Source organism: Anarhichas minor, unplaced genomic scaffold (genome assembly GCF_050575085.1).
Source record: "Anarhichas minor isolate MPS153535 unplaced genomic scaffold, ASM5057508v1 ptg000062l, whole genome shotgun sequence".
Lineage (NCBI taxonomy): Eukaryota > Metazoa > Chordata > Actinopteri > Perciformes > Anarhichadidae > Anarhichas > Anarhichas minor.
In genome coordinates, this window is record NW_027466508.1 from 3,420,539 (window position 1) to 3,438,784 (window position 18,246).

Below are 18,246 nucleotides of genomic sequence, written 5' to 3' on the forward strand. Positions count from 1 at the left end.
GTAATTAATTAGTAATTAGTGAGGTCACTGGGAGAGTTTTACATTCATTACCAATGTTCTCATAATCTGCTGCTTATTTGTACAAGTAAAGCCTGGGCAATTTTCAGATATTACGTTTTTGTAGAATGTGAACTAAAAGGCTTTTGTAGAACTAAAAGGCAAACCATAAATGGGTTTGTGTCTTGTTCCAATCAAGTAACACTGAACCACATAAGGGGTGGCAGCTAAACACAGTTTTATGAAGAGCCTCAGAATGTTTTGAATTACTTAGTGGACTTAATTGGTTCCTGACTGAAATATTTGATGATTAAATTGAATTGTGTTCTCATTCTCCAGTTAAGATTAATAATCTCTGAAACCTTCATATTCTCCCTCAAAAGGAGATGAAGGGGTGTTGAACTCTTGAATCATGTTTTAAGGAAGTGTATCATTGCACTCAGAATTACTATCATATCCTCTTGAAAAGACTTGATGCTGAGGAAAGCATCATTAGGTTCAAGTGCTCTAGTCGGTCTCCCTCAGTTTCACTGGTACAGTGAAAGATACACTTAAAAATATGTTTGCCAAAGCATATTCGGAGTTAATGAAAGCTGAATAAAATACTTAGGTAGTGATGCCAATAAAATAATTACATTAGCAGATGCCACAAGCCCTATTTCCATCATTAACATCTGATATTTGAAAAGATTCAATATTTGAAAAAAGATAAAAACATTCATATCATGTTCATGTATGTAATTATATCCGCACTTATTATGGTTACAAACATTTTCTGCCCAAATGAAATTAAATGATCATAATCGTCATTGAATATGAATTAAATACATTGTAATTTCAAACAAAAGAGCATATTGATAACAAGACATATTGATTGTTACAATTGGCTTCAAATATAATAGGGATAGAATATATATGCACCTGAAAATAGTTTTTGATGAATTATATATTGCAAAACTTCTCACCAATTTGAGTGTTTGGTTAACCCCAATTAAATTATAACAGCAAATGTTTTTTGTATTGTTTTGACATTAAGGTGTGAATAAGATAAAAGTATGAAATGTATTAAACATCTTTCCTGTAAATGGAATGAGAATTGTTTCTAACTCATAGGGTCGAAGACAGTTGATAACGTTATCTGAGCAGTTATTTAGTTTGGGCACCGTCAAATTGTTCATTATGTACAGTATCTCATATTACATGAGCCTGGAATGTTAAACTTCCTTTGTTGAATGTTGTCTGTTTATTTTACAGGTCTTGATCAGGCACTGGAAGGCTGCCACACTCGAGTGACCCTGATTGCTATTCCATTGAAATGTGAATGGAATCCATTTGTTGTTGGTTCTTTGTTGTTTGTCTCAACTATTTTGTGCTGTCTCTGTATCCTGAGCCCATGGCAAACAAGGGTTCCACTGGCACTGAAAATGATGTGGGGGTTTCAAGTAGACATGCACACACACATACAATTTTGCATTATGCATAATGTCTTCTTGAAATCCCAATAATGATTAATTCACATTCCTTCAATGTACGTACGTCAAAAGATTGTCCTACCCACTATATTTCTCATATTGCATCTCTACCAGTCTGGTTTGGTTAATGTTGGAACACATCATTTGCCCTCAAAAAGGGTGTTTACTGTATCTGCACACAAACATATGCACACCCCGGCCGAGTGGCTCTGTTCGAATTATAAAGAAAGTGTGTAACGGTGCCGGTGCTGAAATGAGCTCTAGACAAGTCAGGGTTCAGCTGCGATCCAACAAATAAAATTAAGCGGACAAAGTCTTCCCAGCTACATTCACTCATGCCGTGTGGGGACAGACAGAGATGCTCAGTGACTCAGAAGGACTATGGTGTGTGTTTTTTTTTTTTGTTAGTTAGTTTTGTTTTTTTCTCTTCACTGCCTCAGTGGGTCAGGCTGGGATACTGTGATTTTCTGACCACGTCCAGTTTAATGTTGTGTTAACAGCAAGATGAAGACAGCAGGTCATATTTGCATCCATCAAATTTGAAGTCAACATGAAAACAGACCGTCAGTACTGGTCGCTGTACTCCTCCAAATCCTTGCATATTTGTGTTTTGTCCCCGTTCGTCCATTTCGTTATTTCAGTAAAACACGAACAGGAAGCTCAACTGGCAGAAAATGGTGCTTTCCAGAAAACCAGACTCACACCATGTAAGCTGTATATTTACACTGTCTTGGGGTCTCTTCTTCAACTACCAACACTGGTCAGATGGAACATAGGTCATCTATACCTTTTGAAGAATATATATACAAATATTCCAGTCATGCATGACTTTAATAATGGACAGTATCTTACTGTAACTGATTGTTCTTTGTTTATCCAGTTTGACCTGTTACTGTAATTTGTGAAATTCAATGAACTCATTTTTTTTTTTTTTTTTTTGATAATCTGAATTATTCAAATAGTTGTTGGAAAAAACACTATGGCTACAGACTAAGCATCATAATGCAGAGCGTAAGAAAGCCGTCTCTACCTACCTCTCCAGTGAGCTGTTTCCTGTCAAGTGTTTGGTTTCCATTGGAAATCCCTGCGATGGTTCACTATGACCTCCTACCACTGTGTTGCAGCACACAGCTAAAACTCACAATTCTGTTGAATATATCAAAGATCACACAATATTAGGATGCAAACAATGAGTAAGTAATATTCCAAAAGAATCCTTAAGACTTCAGTCCTGATAGGTTTGCGACACCTGTGGTTACTGATGGTAACAACAAATGTGGTTTCATACCTCATCAAACACTCCTTGAGTAGCTACTTTGTAAGCAGCAGTACATCAGAAGAGCAACTTGTGTATCTGTTTACAGTGGAACCAAACATACCCGAGTTTTATTAAAGAAGTCAGTCAATAATTGGACTTCCTCCATCATGCCATGAGCAGCTGTGATTTGATTTCATAGTAGTTTTCTACTCAACAGCAGGGCACAGTAACAGGAGTTGGTTATCTTGCTGAGAAGTTGTCGTTGTACAGCCTGTCGCCTGCAGCTCTTCATCAACAGCTCACTGTGATTGTGACTTCATGTTCCATCAATCCCTACAATATTTAGAACTGATCCGCTGAACGCTTGCTGACATCTTGTTTTGTTTTTCACATTTCTGTCTATGATTGTAGTTCACACTAATCGTGTTGACAAAAAGATTCCTAGGACTGCTTTACAATAAAAGTCAACCCCATTTTTGTGAACCAGCAGCAGTACGAAATATTTGGTTTGCCTTAATAAAACAGTAATATGATATAACAATTGAAACTATAGAGAGGTAATTGCTAAATGTAAATACATTAAATAGCTATTGCAGAAAAAAATGCCTACCATAAAAAGTATGAAAATGGGGTTTGATTACATGAAAATCTTAAAGATTACAACTTTAATATCTGTACATGATGATTTAACGATGGCAGAGCACCAAAATTAGTTTGTTACAGTTGTTTGCAGAATAGACCTAGTCTTTGGTATCCAATTTACTGCTCATTTTACTGTAAATAGCCAGTTCTTTAATTTGATCTGTATTTTTCTTATGTGGGTAGCTCATGATCATACTGTACGTTCATTGACGAGATGCAACAATATGTGATTCTGACATTCAGTGGAGCGACAGAACAAGAATAGGTGACAGCAATACAGAATCTTTGTCATGTGGTGATGACATTTGTATGTTTCTAACAATGAACACCTGTCAAAAATGTCTTATACAATAAATGCATTTACACATCTGCTGTGTGCACTCAATGGAATATGAACACTATGCGCCAGCAGTGGATCCCTGTGCTTCGTATGAGGTTTACACAGAATACGGAATAATCAGTAGATTCTGAGGAAATGCTGTGTGACAGGTGTGACAAGTCACTGAAATCATTCCCTTCATAAGAGATTAGGTGTCATATGTTTAATTCATTAAGGCATTTTCCCAGCTACTCTATGTCATTTGTCATGCATGATTCAGGCAGGGTTGCAAATCTGAACTTGATGAGAACAGAAAAACGCACACTGCATATAAGATGCCTGCAAACACCAAACCGTGAATACAACAACTGGGTCTTGGCACTGGTGCTGTGCATAAATTAATAAGTCACATTAGCGTTTATGTTATAGTCGATGTGTTGCGATATGTGTGGACATCTTTAAAAACAATCTGCTTGGGTCACATGCTGTCACCACAGAGCCAAAGACACATTCATTCATTGTGTTGCCAATACAGGGAACATAACATAATTTAGCAACAGTGAGAGAAGAGCTTATAATGTTTTCAAGCTAAACATAGAACTACACAAAAAGTAATATTCTCAGTTTTGTCAGGAAAGGAAGTGATTCCCTGACTATCTTCTGTTTTACTGCCCTCCAGCGTTGTTGCAAAGTTCTCATAACCAATTAGTGGACAACAATGACGGGAAAAGAGTTTGATGAGGGTGGGGCATACAATTTTAAATGGTTGTATTTTGTATGTATATAAAATACATGTTTTTCTTTTCACAGTAAGGGTTTTACTGCTGTATTGTGACAGGACTCATTAAACTTGGTGTCTCCTACCCTCTCACGCTTCACCTTAACCGCCCATTAGACACGGTGCATGCATAATATACGCACATGGGTTTGCACCGCATTTGGGCGATTATTCCTCACCGTCTGCACAGGAAAGATACCTGCCCTTCCAAATTCCCCGTTTATCTTTCATTGCATTTCAGACTCTCAGCAGCTGCACGTTGTCTACATGGTGCATGTGCATTCACATTCTGCAAGGGCAACCGACATGGGCCTATTATAGGCTGTTCTAAAAAAAATGTTATTTGAGAAGTCATTAGTTCTGATTTTATTTTTACGGCCGCCATGCCAGCTGGTATTATTCTGGCCGCTGCTGCCACTGTTGTGTATGTTACAGTTTATTTGGGAAAACAGTCATTAATATGCATGTGTTGCTCATGTTGGCTGTGTGTGCATGCATGGATGTGTGCGTGTGTGTGTGTGATGTGTGGGCTTATTCAATTTAGTTGTTTTTGTGTGGTAGGAGGGGTGGTTGTCATGAGCCCATATTCTGTTGAAGTGCACACACAGCTTGTGTGATGCTGTGATTATTTGTAAGGAGGATTCGCATTTGCAAGAAATTAGCTTGTTTGTTTTTGTGATAGCTCCCACACCCGCTAAGCTGTTTGCTCGAAAAAGTTAAAGCCTTATTTGTGTTTCAGAACTGAATATCTCACAGGCTACTTCTGCAGTAATATAGAAAGAGGGGCAGTTAGTTGGGCTGGTAGTTTGCTTTTTTTCTCGACTAAGAAAGGGAGGGTCAGAGGGCCACGGTTTAAGAGTCACGTTTCACTATCAAAGAGATAAAACTGTATTTTAAATCTTGTCTTTTAAGTCAACATGAATGAGAAAAAAATAGAAATTTGTGGTGAGCTATCTTCGCAAAGATAACATTTTATTGCAGGGCTATAAGATTGCATTCATTTGTGCAGTGTACCTAATAAACTGGTAACAGTGTAGTTAATTTCAGTTGTGAAATATGATATTTGAAAAAAACACATTGACATTCCTCGTAGAAGTATTTCCTGTCCCCCCCAGGAGAGTGAGAATCCATTATCTAGTTGTTTTGATACGCTGTTCTCACTCTCGTATTTGGTCTGTCCTAACTACACCCTGACCCCCGTGATGGGACTTCCTTTTGGTATGGGCTGTTTGTTCAGGCTGTCCACATGAAATCACCCCATTCCAGCTCTCTATGCCACATTATGTTGTTTTGTGAAAGTGCTGCAGTACGTGCAGACATGGACCCAACTTTGACCGTGTGTGTTTATATGAATATGTTTGCATGTGTCTGTGCATAGCTTTGTATTTATGTATGTGTGTGTTTGTCTTTATGTGTGTGTGTGTGTGTGTGTGTGTGTGTGTGTGTGTGTGTGTGTGTGTGTAAGAGAGAGAAAGACAGATAGGTTACTCCTAATGGGGGAGAGAAGCCAATTGATGCAATTAATTGTTTTACTTAGAGTATTACTTTTCCAAAAAGGATGGACAGTCTTTGCCTGTCTTGTTGAAAAGTCTCACTGTTATGTATCTGTCTTTGATAACTAGCCTCTGTTTTTGCTTCTATGTGTTCTCGTGCAGCTTCTGGTTAAGCAGCTTAAATGAAGCCTTATTGTCCTATGTTGGGTAGAGGCAGCAATGCACAATGTCCACCGAGAGTCTCTTTTACAGTGCTGCAATCATTTCAATTTCTTAAAGATTTAGGACCATTTCTTGCAACAAATGCAAAATGCAATTGTATTTATCAGGAATGTGCTAGAGGGTGTTTCCCCAGTGAATCCAAACAGTGTGCGATTCTGAGTGAAGCACATTAAAATACCCCAAGGGGTGTACGGAACAAAATCCCACAGACACATACTGTATCGCTGAGATATGCAATATACATGATGCACAATGCCAACGCAAGCATGGTCGTAAGAAACTAGAGCAGGAGGAGACTAGGGGGACAAATTAGCACAACGAGCTGCATGTAGCAGGAGGAAGAGTTTGTATGGTCAGAACAGCTTGTCAGATTACGAGGTGATTGTAAAAGACAGATGATTCTGATCAGCCGACAGGATGTGCAGCGTCACCTGCTCTCTATATCCAAGAGTTCAACTTAAACCATGTGGCATAAAACATTCTGCAATTGGGGCTCCATCCCAAGGGAATTCAAGAAGCCTGAGCTCTGCAAACATGTGGCAAGAGTATCCTGAGAAAAGGCAACGACTCTTACAGAATAGGTTACAACATGATAAGAGCAAATCCATTACATATGTAAATACTTTGCTTTGTGCAGGAAAATGTTATGTCTGATCGTCGGTAAGCAGAGGATCTGTAGGTAGGGCTATAAAGAACCTCAAGACAAATAACTCCCCTTTACAACAAGGCGCGTTTAATTTACCAGCAAACCTATGTAAAGCAACAGCCGTTTTGCAGCTGCAAGCTTGCAACCTAATTGAGGAAACGGATCAAGTGAAGTGAAACAAGACTGATTAAATCTTCCAGCATTCTCAGTGGCAAGACGTCATTGAATACACAGAACCCCCGCAGTAACCGGAGCCATGGGTATAATGCTGCTGATGCTGAAAATGGAAAACCACGAGGAAACACCTTTTTCTGTGTTTGAAGTTGTCAATCACGACCAACTGAGGGCTGAGTGTCATGAATGGCTTTTGGCTTAAATTTCTGGCATTACCGGTAAAGCATGATGATGGTGGTGCCATTACAGTTGCACTGCCTGCACAGTGATGAAGCTGAAAGAGGTCGGACCTTTGGGATCCGTGATAAGGACAGGCAGATTGTGGAGGTTGTTATTCCTGTCATGAAAAATTTGACCTATCATTATCTACTGAGTGCAGTCCCTCTCCAACATCCATCACATCCTTGCTAAACCATAATCACTGTGTATATGGCACCCGAGACAAGTTGTGAAAATGATAATAAACACTAAATAATTAATTGAATACAGTAAATAAAGTGAATAAATAACACAAGCTTGTCCTCCCAATAACCTTTTCCTTCACTTTGAAAAATATTATTACAAAATGACATTCCTGCCCCTATCTTCTTTAGCTTCTTTTTTTCCCTTCCCACTAGTTGATTTGACATTTATTTCACTCATGCAGCGCATAATCATAATTTTGTGGTGACACTGATGACAAGGGGACAACATTCAGCTTCATTAATTTGCTCACCCTCCTCACCCCTGTCCCATTTTAGCCACAGTGTGTGTATTAGGTCATGGTGAGGTCACGTCATGAGGGAGTGTTTGTGCTCAAATTATAATTATTATTTGTGTTTATTTCTGTCAGGGGAGCTTGCCTCGACAATCCGCATGTAGCAAGTGAAAGAGCTAATTAAGCTTTTACTGGATGCATACATCTTTACTTAATACTTTAGACATTCTCTCTGGCAGTTTTGTATTTTCTATGGTATTTGCAAGATTTATATATGTAATCTTAAATACCTTATTTCCTCTAAAGCATAGTGTTCAACTTACTAACTCCCTCTTTGTTCAGCACATTAACAAAGGTTTCTAGACATTTGTTACTTTCCCCTATTTCAATATAAAGACTAAATATTGACAAAGACTCAAACCCCTCCACCCTAGCCAGCTTGCAAAGGGCCAAAAGACATGACTTGAGACCTTCATTCTTCACTCCAGCAGGTTTATGTGAGGATAATTGAATTTAGTAGAAAGAGAGAATAGGGACTAGTCTGTGAGCTGACATTGCCAAAAAGCCCACCTCCAGACTTGAGGTCTAAATTCTGCAGAGCCTATACTGTGTAGAGATTCTGTGGCACAATATCAAGGCCATAGGTAATTCATCTTCTGGCTCTAGCGCTGCTTTGCGACCTAATTAAATGAATAAAGATGTGAAGAAATCTTCATTTCCGTTTGGGATAAACACATTGTTGCATGGGAAAGGTGAGAGGAAAGGTTGGCTTTGTAAAGGTAGAATAGACGCAGATTAGAAACCACTGGCTGGAAGATAGCGAATGGCTGAAGACACTTGAATAGTGAGGTTCTGATTTACATGCAGCTGCAGTTGCTGGCTCGTTTGTTTTGAAAATACCTCATCCTGTGCACACTTTATGCAAAACTGATTCCGCCATATACTGTATATCTGAGTAAACAAACATTTCCCTTCTTGTGTTAACACTCCACATCGAAAGCAATGGGCGTTATACGAGACAAAGAAGCAGCTTGTGTCATAGACACAAGACACACTTGAGTGCACTGCCTGACAGTTTAAATACCGCCTGCTTCATCACTGAAACATCTGGCTTGTATTTGGTGTCGACTGCAAAAAAAAAAAAGCACTCTCTCTTACAGCTTAGTTTGCTCACTTTCATCAATTTTAAGCAGTATGCAAATGGCCAATTCCTCCAGCATCCCTAAGAGTCCACATGGTTACAACAACAGGCAATAAATTCTCATTAAGGCGTTCCTTCCTTGAAAGGCAGAAATTGAAGTTGGGATATTCGTGTTTGTTCGTTGTCCCAGGCAATTGGAACAAATGAGGAGATCTTGTGGAGGGAAGATAGGCTTCCAGCCTTAATCGGGGTCCCTTCAATAGCCCTGCACCCACCCACCTACTCCTCCGCTGGCTCCATGGGGAGTGTCAATGATGAAGTCAGTCACGGGGAGCGTCGGCCCTGCGCCACTGTGCTCGGGCCCCTCTGACAGGCCCATATTTCTCCAGACTCATTCTCCAGCCTCCACTGTCACCATTTCCTGTGTTGTCAGGGGGATGACTCCCATCATCAGATCTGTGAAACAGTCTGGTGGCAGCAGCACTCCCTCGCTGTAGCTGACTAACATGGCCGTGCTCCAGGCAGCTGGGTGACCCCTCCTTAGTAGCTGGCTGGATGCTCTGACTCCTCTCATCATGCACATGCAAAGGGGATCTAGGATGGGATTTGTTGTTGTTTTTTTGTTGCTGCATGATGGCAATAGCTTTTGGGAGCTGGTGATTTGTATATTGTTTTGAGTTTGTGTCAACACAAATATCAGAGTCAGCTGGGACCAAAAGACTATTTTTTGGGAAACAGACTCTCAGAGAGTGGCATCGATCTTCTCATCTACTGTATCTCTATTTCTTCCCGGAATGTGAAAATCTTCCTTTCAGGGTATCATTAACACGCTTCCATTTTCAGTGTTGCAGTGTAATCATGCATTTTACTATATGTTGTGATAAAATACAACATAATTGAAAGTTGAATTGTATGTAAGATTATACACTGCTGTATCATTTGGCTTTAGTTACTATTTCAAGTCACAGCAAACCTTTGATGATCTTAGTAGAATTATTTGATTTTAGTTATTAAATTACTAATGACATCTTGCAGTGAGATTGCACAAAGACAGTGGTTGCTTTTTTGGGGGGTCACCAGCTTTAAGGGCTATAATTAACAGAAACCACTTTACAGAGATGCAAATGGACGATTTTGCAAACAATTATGAACATGATTACATCGAGTTTTTATTCTATTTGAAGCCATCTTGATCATTAACTGCTCAATTTGCAAAACCTCAGGCTGCAGAGGCACATTCACAGAGGCAGATGTAAATGACTCACTCCCAGACATTGATTCCATTCAAATTGTTTCCGATTATTGTCATGTGCTCACTATTCGTCTTAGTCAACTTTGCCTCCCCTATAGACCAAAAAAGGAAAGTCTCAACAGGTAGCCTACAGTGAATGGCAAAATGGCCAATGAGATTTATTTCTATCACTGTTTGAATTACCATGTTTAGCAGAGAGCTACCTACCTAGCCTTTTTCCTCATCTCAAATCTGTTACATTTCATCCGCAGGAAGTCTGAGAGGGTCTCAAAAAACAGTTTTATAAGATATATGTTGGGTGGTGGGACCCCAGCTCCATGTGCACATGTGCATCTGTGTGTGATACACAGGCATAAATGCATGCCTGTGTGAGTGCATGACTTTACGTCTGTGTAGCTTTGTCCAGATGGTAAGGTGTGTGTGTTTAACAGCCTGAAAGGGCACTCTATCTCCATCTCTCCTGAGAAATCAAACAAAGGCCCTCTGTGCTCCATCAACAGGTCATACTGTGCCCTTTATGTGGACCTCACCTCCTCCTTCCTTCCTCCAACCTCTATGTTCTCTCCTGTTGACTGATAGTGAGGAAGAGTTGTGTATCAGATCATTATTATTGGTGTTAATGTTGCATTAAGACTAGGACAGGCAATTTATTTTAGAAGTATTTCTTCTTATATTTGTTGAAATTGTCTTTACATCCTGACAGTAATGACAGCTCCTCTCCCCAACACTCTCTCGTGGACTCGCCCTCCAGCAGTAGTCAGGCAGTGCACGTTCATGTGTTTTGATGGAGTAGCTTTGGAGGAAGGTCTGAAGTGAGGGGCAGGGATTTCTTCAGTTGGATACTTTCAAAATCGAGCTTACTCTTGCTGCTTTCTCCAAAGTTGCTTACCCCAACTTTAAAGGTGCTAAATTTTAAATTGAGAGCATACCTGGTGCCTCTACAGGGCTCTCTACAGGGCTCTCAACATGGCGACAACTGAGCCGGCAGCTCGCAGCTAACAGTGGGAAAAGCACTAACGGTGCAAACAACAGCAACAGCTGACAATCTTTACCTGACTGGTACCCCCAACACAGGTAGGGGCTATAACGCATCATAAAGGATGCTCAAGAGTATCTTGGCTTATATTTTGGCTTGTATGGAGATCATAAATCAAAAGCCAGATTAACTGGTTGTGACATTGCCTCAACAACCAATAGCATACAATCAGCAAGAAATTTTTATCAGATCTGCATTTGTTTGTCCCAGCCAGATTTAATTGATGAGCGGCATGCAGTTGAATGATTTTACACCCGTGTTTTACAAGTGGACATAATTTAATTCAAAAATGAAAAGCATCTGTGCAGTCTTGATTTGTTACGAATCAATGATTATATTCTGTTGCTGTCAACCAGTCCTGTATACCTGAAGGCACAAGTCTTTGCTGTCACCACTTGTCAGAAGAGATTTCCATGTGTATAGCAATTACAGCGTTTGTTGGTGGCTGCGGGTGGGTCCTCTGGGTATATATATATATCGCTGTATAATTTAATTCCCCTCTCCACAGAGTAATTCTATCACTCTCACAGCACAGGGAGAGGCAGACTGTGGGGAAGATAAATCCATTTAAAGTGTATTTTGAATGGTCACCTGCTCACAGGATGTCATGGGGGAAATTGTGTTTGCCCTCGTGTAAGTTTTAAAAACTAAATTTGAATCAGGCAAGTAGTATCAATCACTAGTATCACAGATATATTATGCACTTCTACAGATTATATAAATAGGTCACTGACAAGAGGGGAAAAAAGGTCATATAGTGCCCCTGGTGGACAATCAGTGTGACCATGAGACAACTACAGAGAACCAACACTACCACCTGAAGGCAAAGAATGTCCCTCTTACTTATATTTAGATATGGCTGCAGTATCATTTGCTGTGTGTAATGTGTTGGAAACTATTCAAAATCACATTTTAATGATTGAGTACAATGTCTTGATTAAATGGGGCAAATATAACAAAATACTCAAACAAGGAACAAAGAGCCTCCATGAAAACCAACCTCCTTGAGTAACGGCACAATAATAAAACAGTGAACTGTTCGCAGTCTTAACCTTAGCAGCTCGTCTCAAGATTATATGTGAACAATAAGGGTTTTCAATAAGATCCCTGATCTCAGCCTAAGCATGAAGGCATGTGCATTACAATGGTGGTATAGTTACCAGAGGTCAGAGAGAAACTATATATATTTATTTATATATATATATATATATGCTGTTTAAAAGTCCAGCTTGGTGAGTTAGCGATGATCTGCTATTCACTACCAACTCTCCTTGAGGTACCTTTGAGCAAGCTTTTTAACACCCGCCTGCTCTCGTAGAGCTGCTTAGCACCCAACAGGTCCCCAGCAACGTCAAATTACCATATGTGTAACCATGTCAATGTGATTCAGAATACTACTAAAGAACAGCGCAAAATAACACAATACTTGATATTACAACGATATAACACCTTGATTTCCATATAGAACTCATTCTGTGTGATGGGGAGGGAGAGTGAGAAGGCAGCGTGGAGGGACTGACACAAAGGAAGAGAGAATCAGGAAATAGAAGGGTGTATCATAAATATAGAATATGATCTGTGAAGGATAAATGAAGGTAATCTGTAAATGTTGGAGCTTTTTATTTCATACTAAAAACCATCAGCGCCTCTCTGTGGTCAAATAGCCACACTGCAGGAGAGAAGTTGTCATTGACATACATCACATGGGTCCGATATTTCACTTGTTTTGTGCTTAATTTAAATAGAGCCATTAACCCTGAGGTAATTCTTCTGTGATGTAAAAGTGATGTTTTAAGAGCAAATATAAATGTCAACAGGAAGAGCCAAGTACATCACAGAGTCAGTATCAAGTAAGTATGAATTTTATGTTGTTTTGTTCCAGCTGAAGTCTTGCAATAATACTGTTTCTTATTGTGACTCAGACAGACTTCTATTCAACATTACAGTGCATCTGTATAGAAATATGGTGAAATACTGCTGAGCTCACATAAAGAAGTATGATTTAAACTAGAGGTACAGTAATATAGGATCTTTGGTTTACCTTTGAATTCAAAATACAAGAGAAACTAAAGTGACTTTACACCCTCAACAATGTATCATTATAATGGTGCATTGGTAAATACATAAGATAATACTAAATAATTGAATCTTCATCACAACAAAAGTTATTGTACATCAAAAATAATCAGTTTACTTTCTTCTGTAAAAATTGCTAAAAATTGCAGGTCAACACAACACACAGCTCTCTCATAGCCACTAAAGTAACACACATTCAAAACTAGTTTCATTCCAACTTCCCAAACAGAAAAAAACACATGAAATGATATAAAACTACAAATAATCAGCATGCCCTTTAATACAGGAAGACGAAAACCAGCAACCCACAGATGTTCAGAGCTTTTTTGTTTGCAAAATGATGAAATTACTGACAATTCTGCTTTATCAGTGATTTGTCCAAAATGGAAAAACTGGATATGTTAAAATATGCAAGTGCTTTTAACCTAATAATCATCAAAATTGTGGGAAATTGTAATATTTTCCTAACCCTGTTGACCTCACTTTGACATAACTGTCACATCATTTCTTTGACAGCTCTGTCTTGAAGAGGCTACATCTGGTTGTCGCTATATTGTGGGCTGGAGTGCTGCTCCTGCATGGCTCCAGCAGCTGCCCCCATGGCTGCCTGCTGGGCCGCTGCCTGGACTTGAGGGTTTTTCCAGGCTCCCGTGGTCCATTCCTCCTGAGCTTTGGACATGCTGGCCCCACTGCCACGGTAGTAATTATGGATCTGTAGGCAAGGCGCTTTCACAAGTTATCATCAACAAGCCTTCACGCGTGGAAGGTAAGAGGTTTTCATTACTTTAGCTAATGTTATCTCATAGATTTGTTTTTTAGAGTTTTGCAACTATATTCCCAAATCAGTGAATCTGTTTGGGAAATACTGTTTTTTCAGGGACAGTAAAGGATTTAATGTAATTCTGGCATTTATAATTATAAACCTAACAATGCTACTTTGTTGATATCTCAAATCCTGTAACGTTATTTTCTACCACAATCATTTTAATAATCTGCTACTTTTGGCAAAAGGCATCATAAAAGTGACAATGACAGAAAATGTATTCAAAGAAGTTGCCTGTCTACATTTCCCTTTGTATAAATGCACCAAGTTAAATTCTTACCCTGGTGAGTGCAAAGAAGGACAGTGAGGCCACTGCAGTGAACATGATAGTAGGGACCAACATGATGAGCGCAATCAAAATATTATAGCTAAAGAAGGACAGGGTAGCCAACCAACCGCTGAAAAAGACACAGATGACCATTAACACACACACACACACACACACAAAAAGAAGAAGATTCATTTTTGATTATGAACACAACATCAACCATAATGATCTGTTATTGGATTGTTTGGTGTTCCTCATTATGATACCACCACTGAACATCTGGATGTTAAATGCCGGTACTTTTTGTGGACTTTAAGTACTGCAATATAAAGTTTAAAAGTTTTACAGCTCATACATGAGAATATCCAGTTGCACATGGTGACATTCACAAACTTAATGGAGGCTGTCATAATATTAATTTCTGATCATCAGCCTGAGTGAGGTGACATTTTGAGGATCTCTTTAACAGCCTCTCAGAATCTAATAACAGGACTATCATAAAAGTTATATGAGGGCAATTTCTGGTGTTTCATCCCTCTCGTGTTAATGAAAGCAGCGCACAAGGTCTTTAAAAAATATATATAGTCCTCCTGACAGGACGTATTGCTTGACCTCCAAATGTTTCATTCAAAGTAGATTTTGTAGTTTGATTAAAACAACTTCTGATACTTAATGTTAATTCGTGCATAACAATGAATCAATCAAATATAAACGCTTGTGGAAACATCTAAACGTCAACAATGGCTCTGGTATTTGAGTTGCGTTAGACTCTAAGTATGAGTTTCTGTATCTTATTGTAATGGCACTCACTTTAGAGTTTGTCAAGTCTTACTTTAGTAAATTATTTTCTTAAGTGAAGACTCAACATAAAATTGAATAATTTTAATGAAAGATTGATGAACATGCAAAATATCTGCTATTTAAAAACTATGTAAGAGAAATATTTGGAATGCATTTTCAATCTGTGACTCTCACCATACTCCCCATCCAGGGATGCCTATGCATTGGATGATGCTGATGCCAACTTGGGCCATGAACACAAAAAAGAACTGCATGAAGTTGAAGGAGCTGTCGCTCCTAGGTAAAAAAAGAAAAGAAAAAGATGATCAAGACATATTTACATGTGCATAAAAATTGTTTCACTACTATACATCTAATATTTAATGTGCATGTTGCATCTTACATGATGTTATTCATGTTATCTATACATTTGGTTTGAAGGCATTCAAGCCTACAGGGTGATAATAGGTCATTCCCACTCTGCACCATGAGGAGTAATGTCTGGTTTGATCTTCACCAGAGAGGCGGGTAAGACCCACATTTTGCATCAGGGCATCATCTACTGTACTAGACAAAACGTTGGCTGTCCATGACTCAGGACACTCGTCAAGAAGGAGATAGCATAGGCCCAGAAGATAAAGGAATGATTTAAGAAGATATTTTACGCTACATTGTATTGCAATATAACACATTAGCCCATTATTAGTACGGTATATGTGTTATGTATAAGGTTATTATTGTGTTAAACAACTACGACAGCTTTGCCAGAAAAATGCAACTACAAAACAGAACTTTATAATGAGTTACCGCTGGAGTACTGACTAAACAATATTGATATCATGTTACTCTTTCCTATTTGACTTACTTGAAGGCCTTGTAGAGGGGCCTGAACCAGCAGACATAAGAGCAAGGAGTGAACATGATTAGCCAGATGATTGCCAGTCCAAAGTTGGTCACGCCACCTCCCCCAAACATCCAAGCAAAGCAGCCAATGAGATTCACAGCAAGAGTAGCACTATTCACTGTAAGACCAAAACAGACTGTTACACACTGTTACATTCGGTGTGCAGACATGAACATGCAGAAAAGTGTTTGAAAAAGGGTTGATATGTGGATATGAAAGCAGACAGAATTAATGTAAAGTGACATATGTAATTGCAATGCTTGAGTTACAAAATGGCTTGCGTTTCCTGATTAGCCTTTTTTCGGGCCTCCTTCTCTTTTAATTCTCAGTAATGTTATGAGGCTACAGTACTCCCCGCTGAAGTTGCACTTGGGTCTAATTGTAGCTCTGTGCTTTGGTCCCATCTTTCTTCTCTAAACTTCAAATTTTTTGTTTACGAGAGAATGATGAGGCCAAACACAGCTGCAACATGACAGTGATTAAGGAACACAGTTAACACTTCAAATTATTTCTACACAGGAAATGAGAAGGAAGAAATTGCATGCTGACTAACATGCAAGTATGCAAATAATGCGCATGCCATGCATACAGAAGATTGGTGCAGGAAAAGAGATTAACAGCACATCCAAAAGCAGATTGGGAGTTTGAATACCTGCTTATGTTTATTGTTTACTTATTAAGACAACACCTGCAGAGAGAAGAGAGTTTAGTCGCTAGTTTAGAGTAACAGATATATATATTTTTTTGTTGTGTATAAATTATTATTTCAAATGAAAAACATCTTTTGTTTTGTTGACTGGGCACTTCAAACACAATCATAATCTGCTGTGGTTTACAGCAGGTAAATTGGAGTGGAGAGGCCCCTCTGCACTTTGCTATATTTGGCCAAAATCGGTTGTATGCTTTGACACCACAGCTTCACTTTTGTTTCCATTATCTTTTGTTACTATATACTGTACATTGGCTCATTGCCCCACTCCTAACCGCCAGTGTCACGGCACCTACATAAATGTTGCAGCAGCTTTGAGTTACTCCCTGCACTCTACCATGCATGCCTTCATGGACGGGCAGGGAGCTTCCAGACCAGAGCAATATCACAAACATCATTGTCCCGCTTGTTTATGGTGTAATAAACTTTGATGAAAGTGCCTCTGGCTGAAATTGTTTAACACAATCTCAATGTTAACTGCTCTGCTCAAACCAAGGCCATCTGGTCAGCGCTATGACTCATTAGCAAATAAACCAGTCAGAATAACACAGTCACAGCCAATAAAAAGAATATATTTTTGGAGCAAAGGGACCCTTCCAAACCATTGCCCTTCTGTTACATAGTTCTTATTAACCACAGAGGTGAACACAATTCATGGAAACTCCTGGAAAACGCTGGCTTCTGTTGTTCTATTTTAGAGTCAAGCATGAAAAGTCTAAAGTTTAAAGTTTCATAGTTAAAATGTAAGCTCCAAAGTTGAAATGGCAGCCTGATGCAGGGATAATGCAACAGGAAATCCCATACGACTATTATAACAATACAACCTCACTGTAAGCCACTCACATATCCACAGGTGGTACATTTTCTTGCACATGCTGCGGTGGTGTTCAGGGATCTCATCAAAGTCCTGGTAGAAGCATGGCTTGAGTGGAATGAATCCCGGCAGTGGGGGGAAGTTGGCCTCTGAGACAAATAATTCCAGTTAGACAGTTAGACATAGCAGCTTGGTTATGGTGATTGCTTTATAATAAAGTATTGCTTCATAATCTCTGACCTGCCATGGGGATAAAGTGTGGCGTTTGCTGTTTAGATTTACTCCTTCTTCAGTCTCTTGAGCCTGTCAAATAAGAAGAAAGTGGAGGTTAGGACGTAGTTGTTGGTACACTGACTTATTTCTGTAGCCTTTGTATAACCCACCGAGCAAACAGTTAACCTTCAGGGAATGTGTCCTGAAGGGTGCTTTTACAAAACCTTTAGAGAACCTTCAAATATTTTGTTTTTTTGATGCCCACAAAATAATGAAATTCCCTTTTTTTGTTATTCAGATTGAATTAAATAATTGTGTGAACGGAAGCATATACGCTGCTGACTTTGCCTCCTGTTAATTATGCAATCAATCTATAGCCTACACATGCGACAAGGTGTTCCTCTTCCTCAAGTCAATGAAGTTGACTTGACAAGTTTCACACAGCTTAACTCTGAGGAGAAACTGATGACTTTTGGATTATATAATTTACAAAAAAATGAGTATTCAAACATCTGACATGATATGGCTATTT

At 39.1% G+C, this 18,246-nt stretch overlaps 1 protein-coding gene across 1 annotated transcript; it reads right to left on the reverse strand.

Moving 5' to 3' along the window:
* Positions 1-13,735: 13,735 nt before the first annotated feature.
* On the reverse strand, positions 13,736-17,748 carry scamp5b (secretory carrier membrane protein 5b). The gene is made up of 6 exons (XM_076077603.1): positions 17,742-17,748; positions 17,531-17,656; positions 15,940-16,096; positions 15,270-15,371; positions 14,307-14,424; positions 13,736-13,915 (listed from the first exon to the last, which is right to left on the reverse strand). The coding sequence occupies exons 1-6, from the start codon at positions 17,746-17,748 to the stop codon at positions 13,736-13,738; spliced, it is 690 nt and encodes a 229-aa protein (XP_075933718.1).
* Positions 17,749-18,246: the final 498 nt, after the last annotated feature.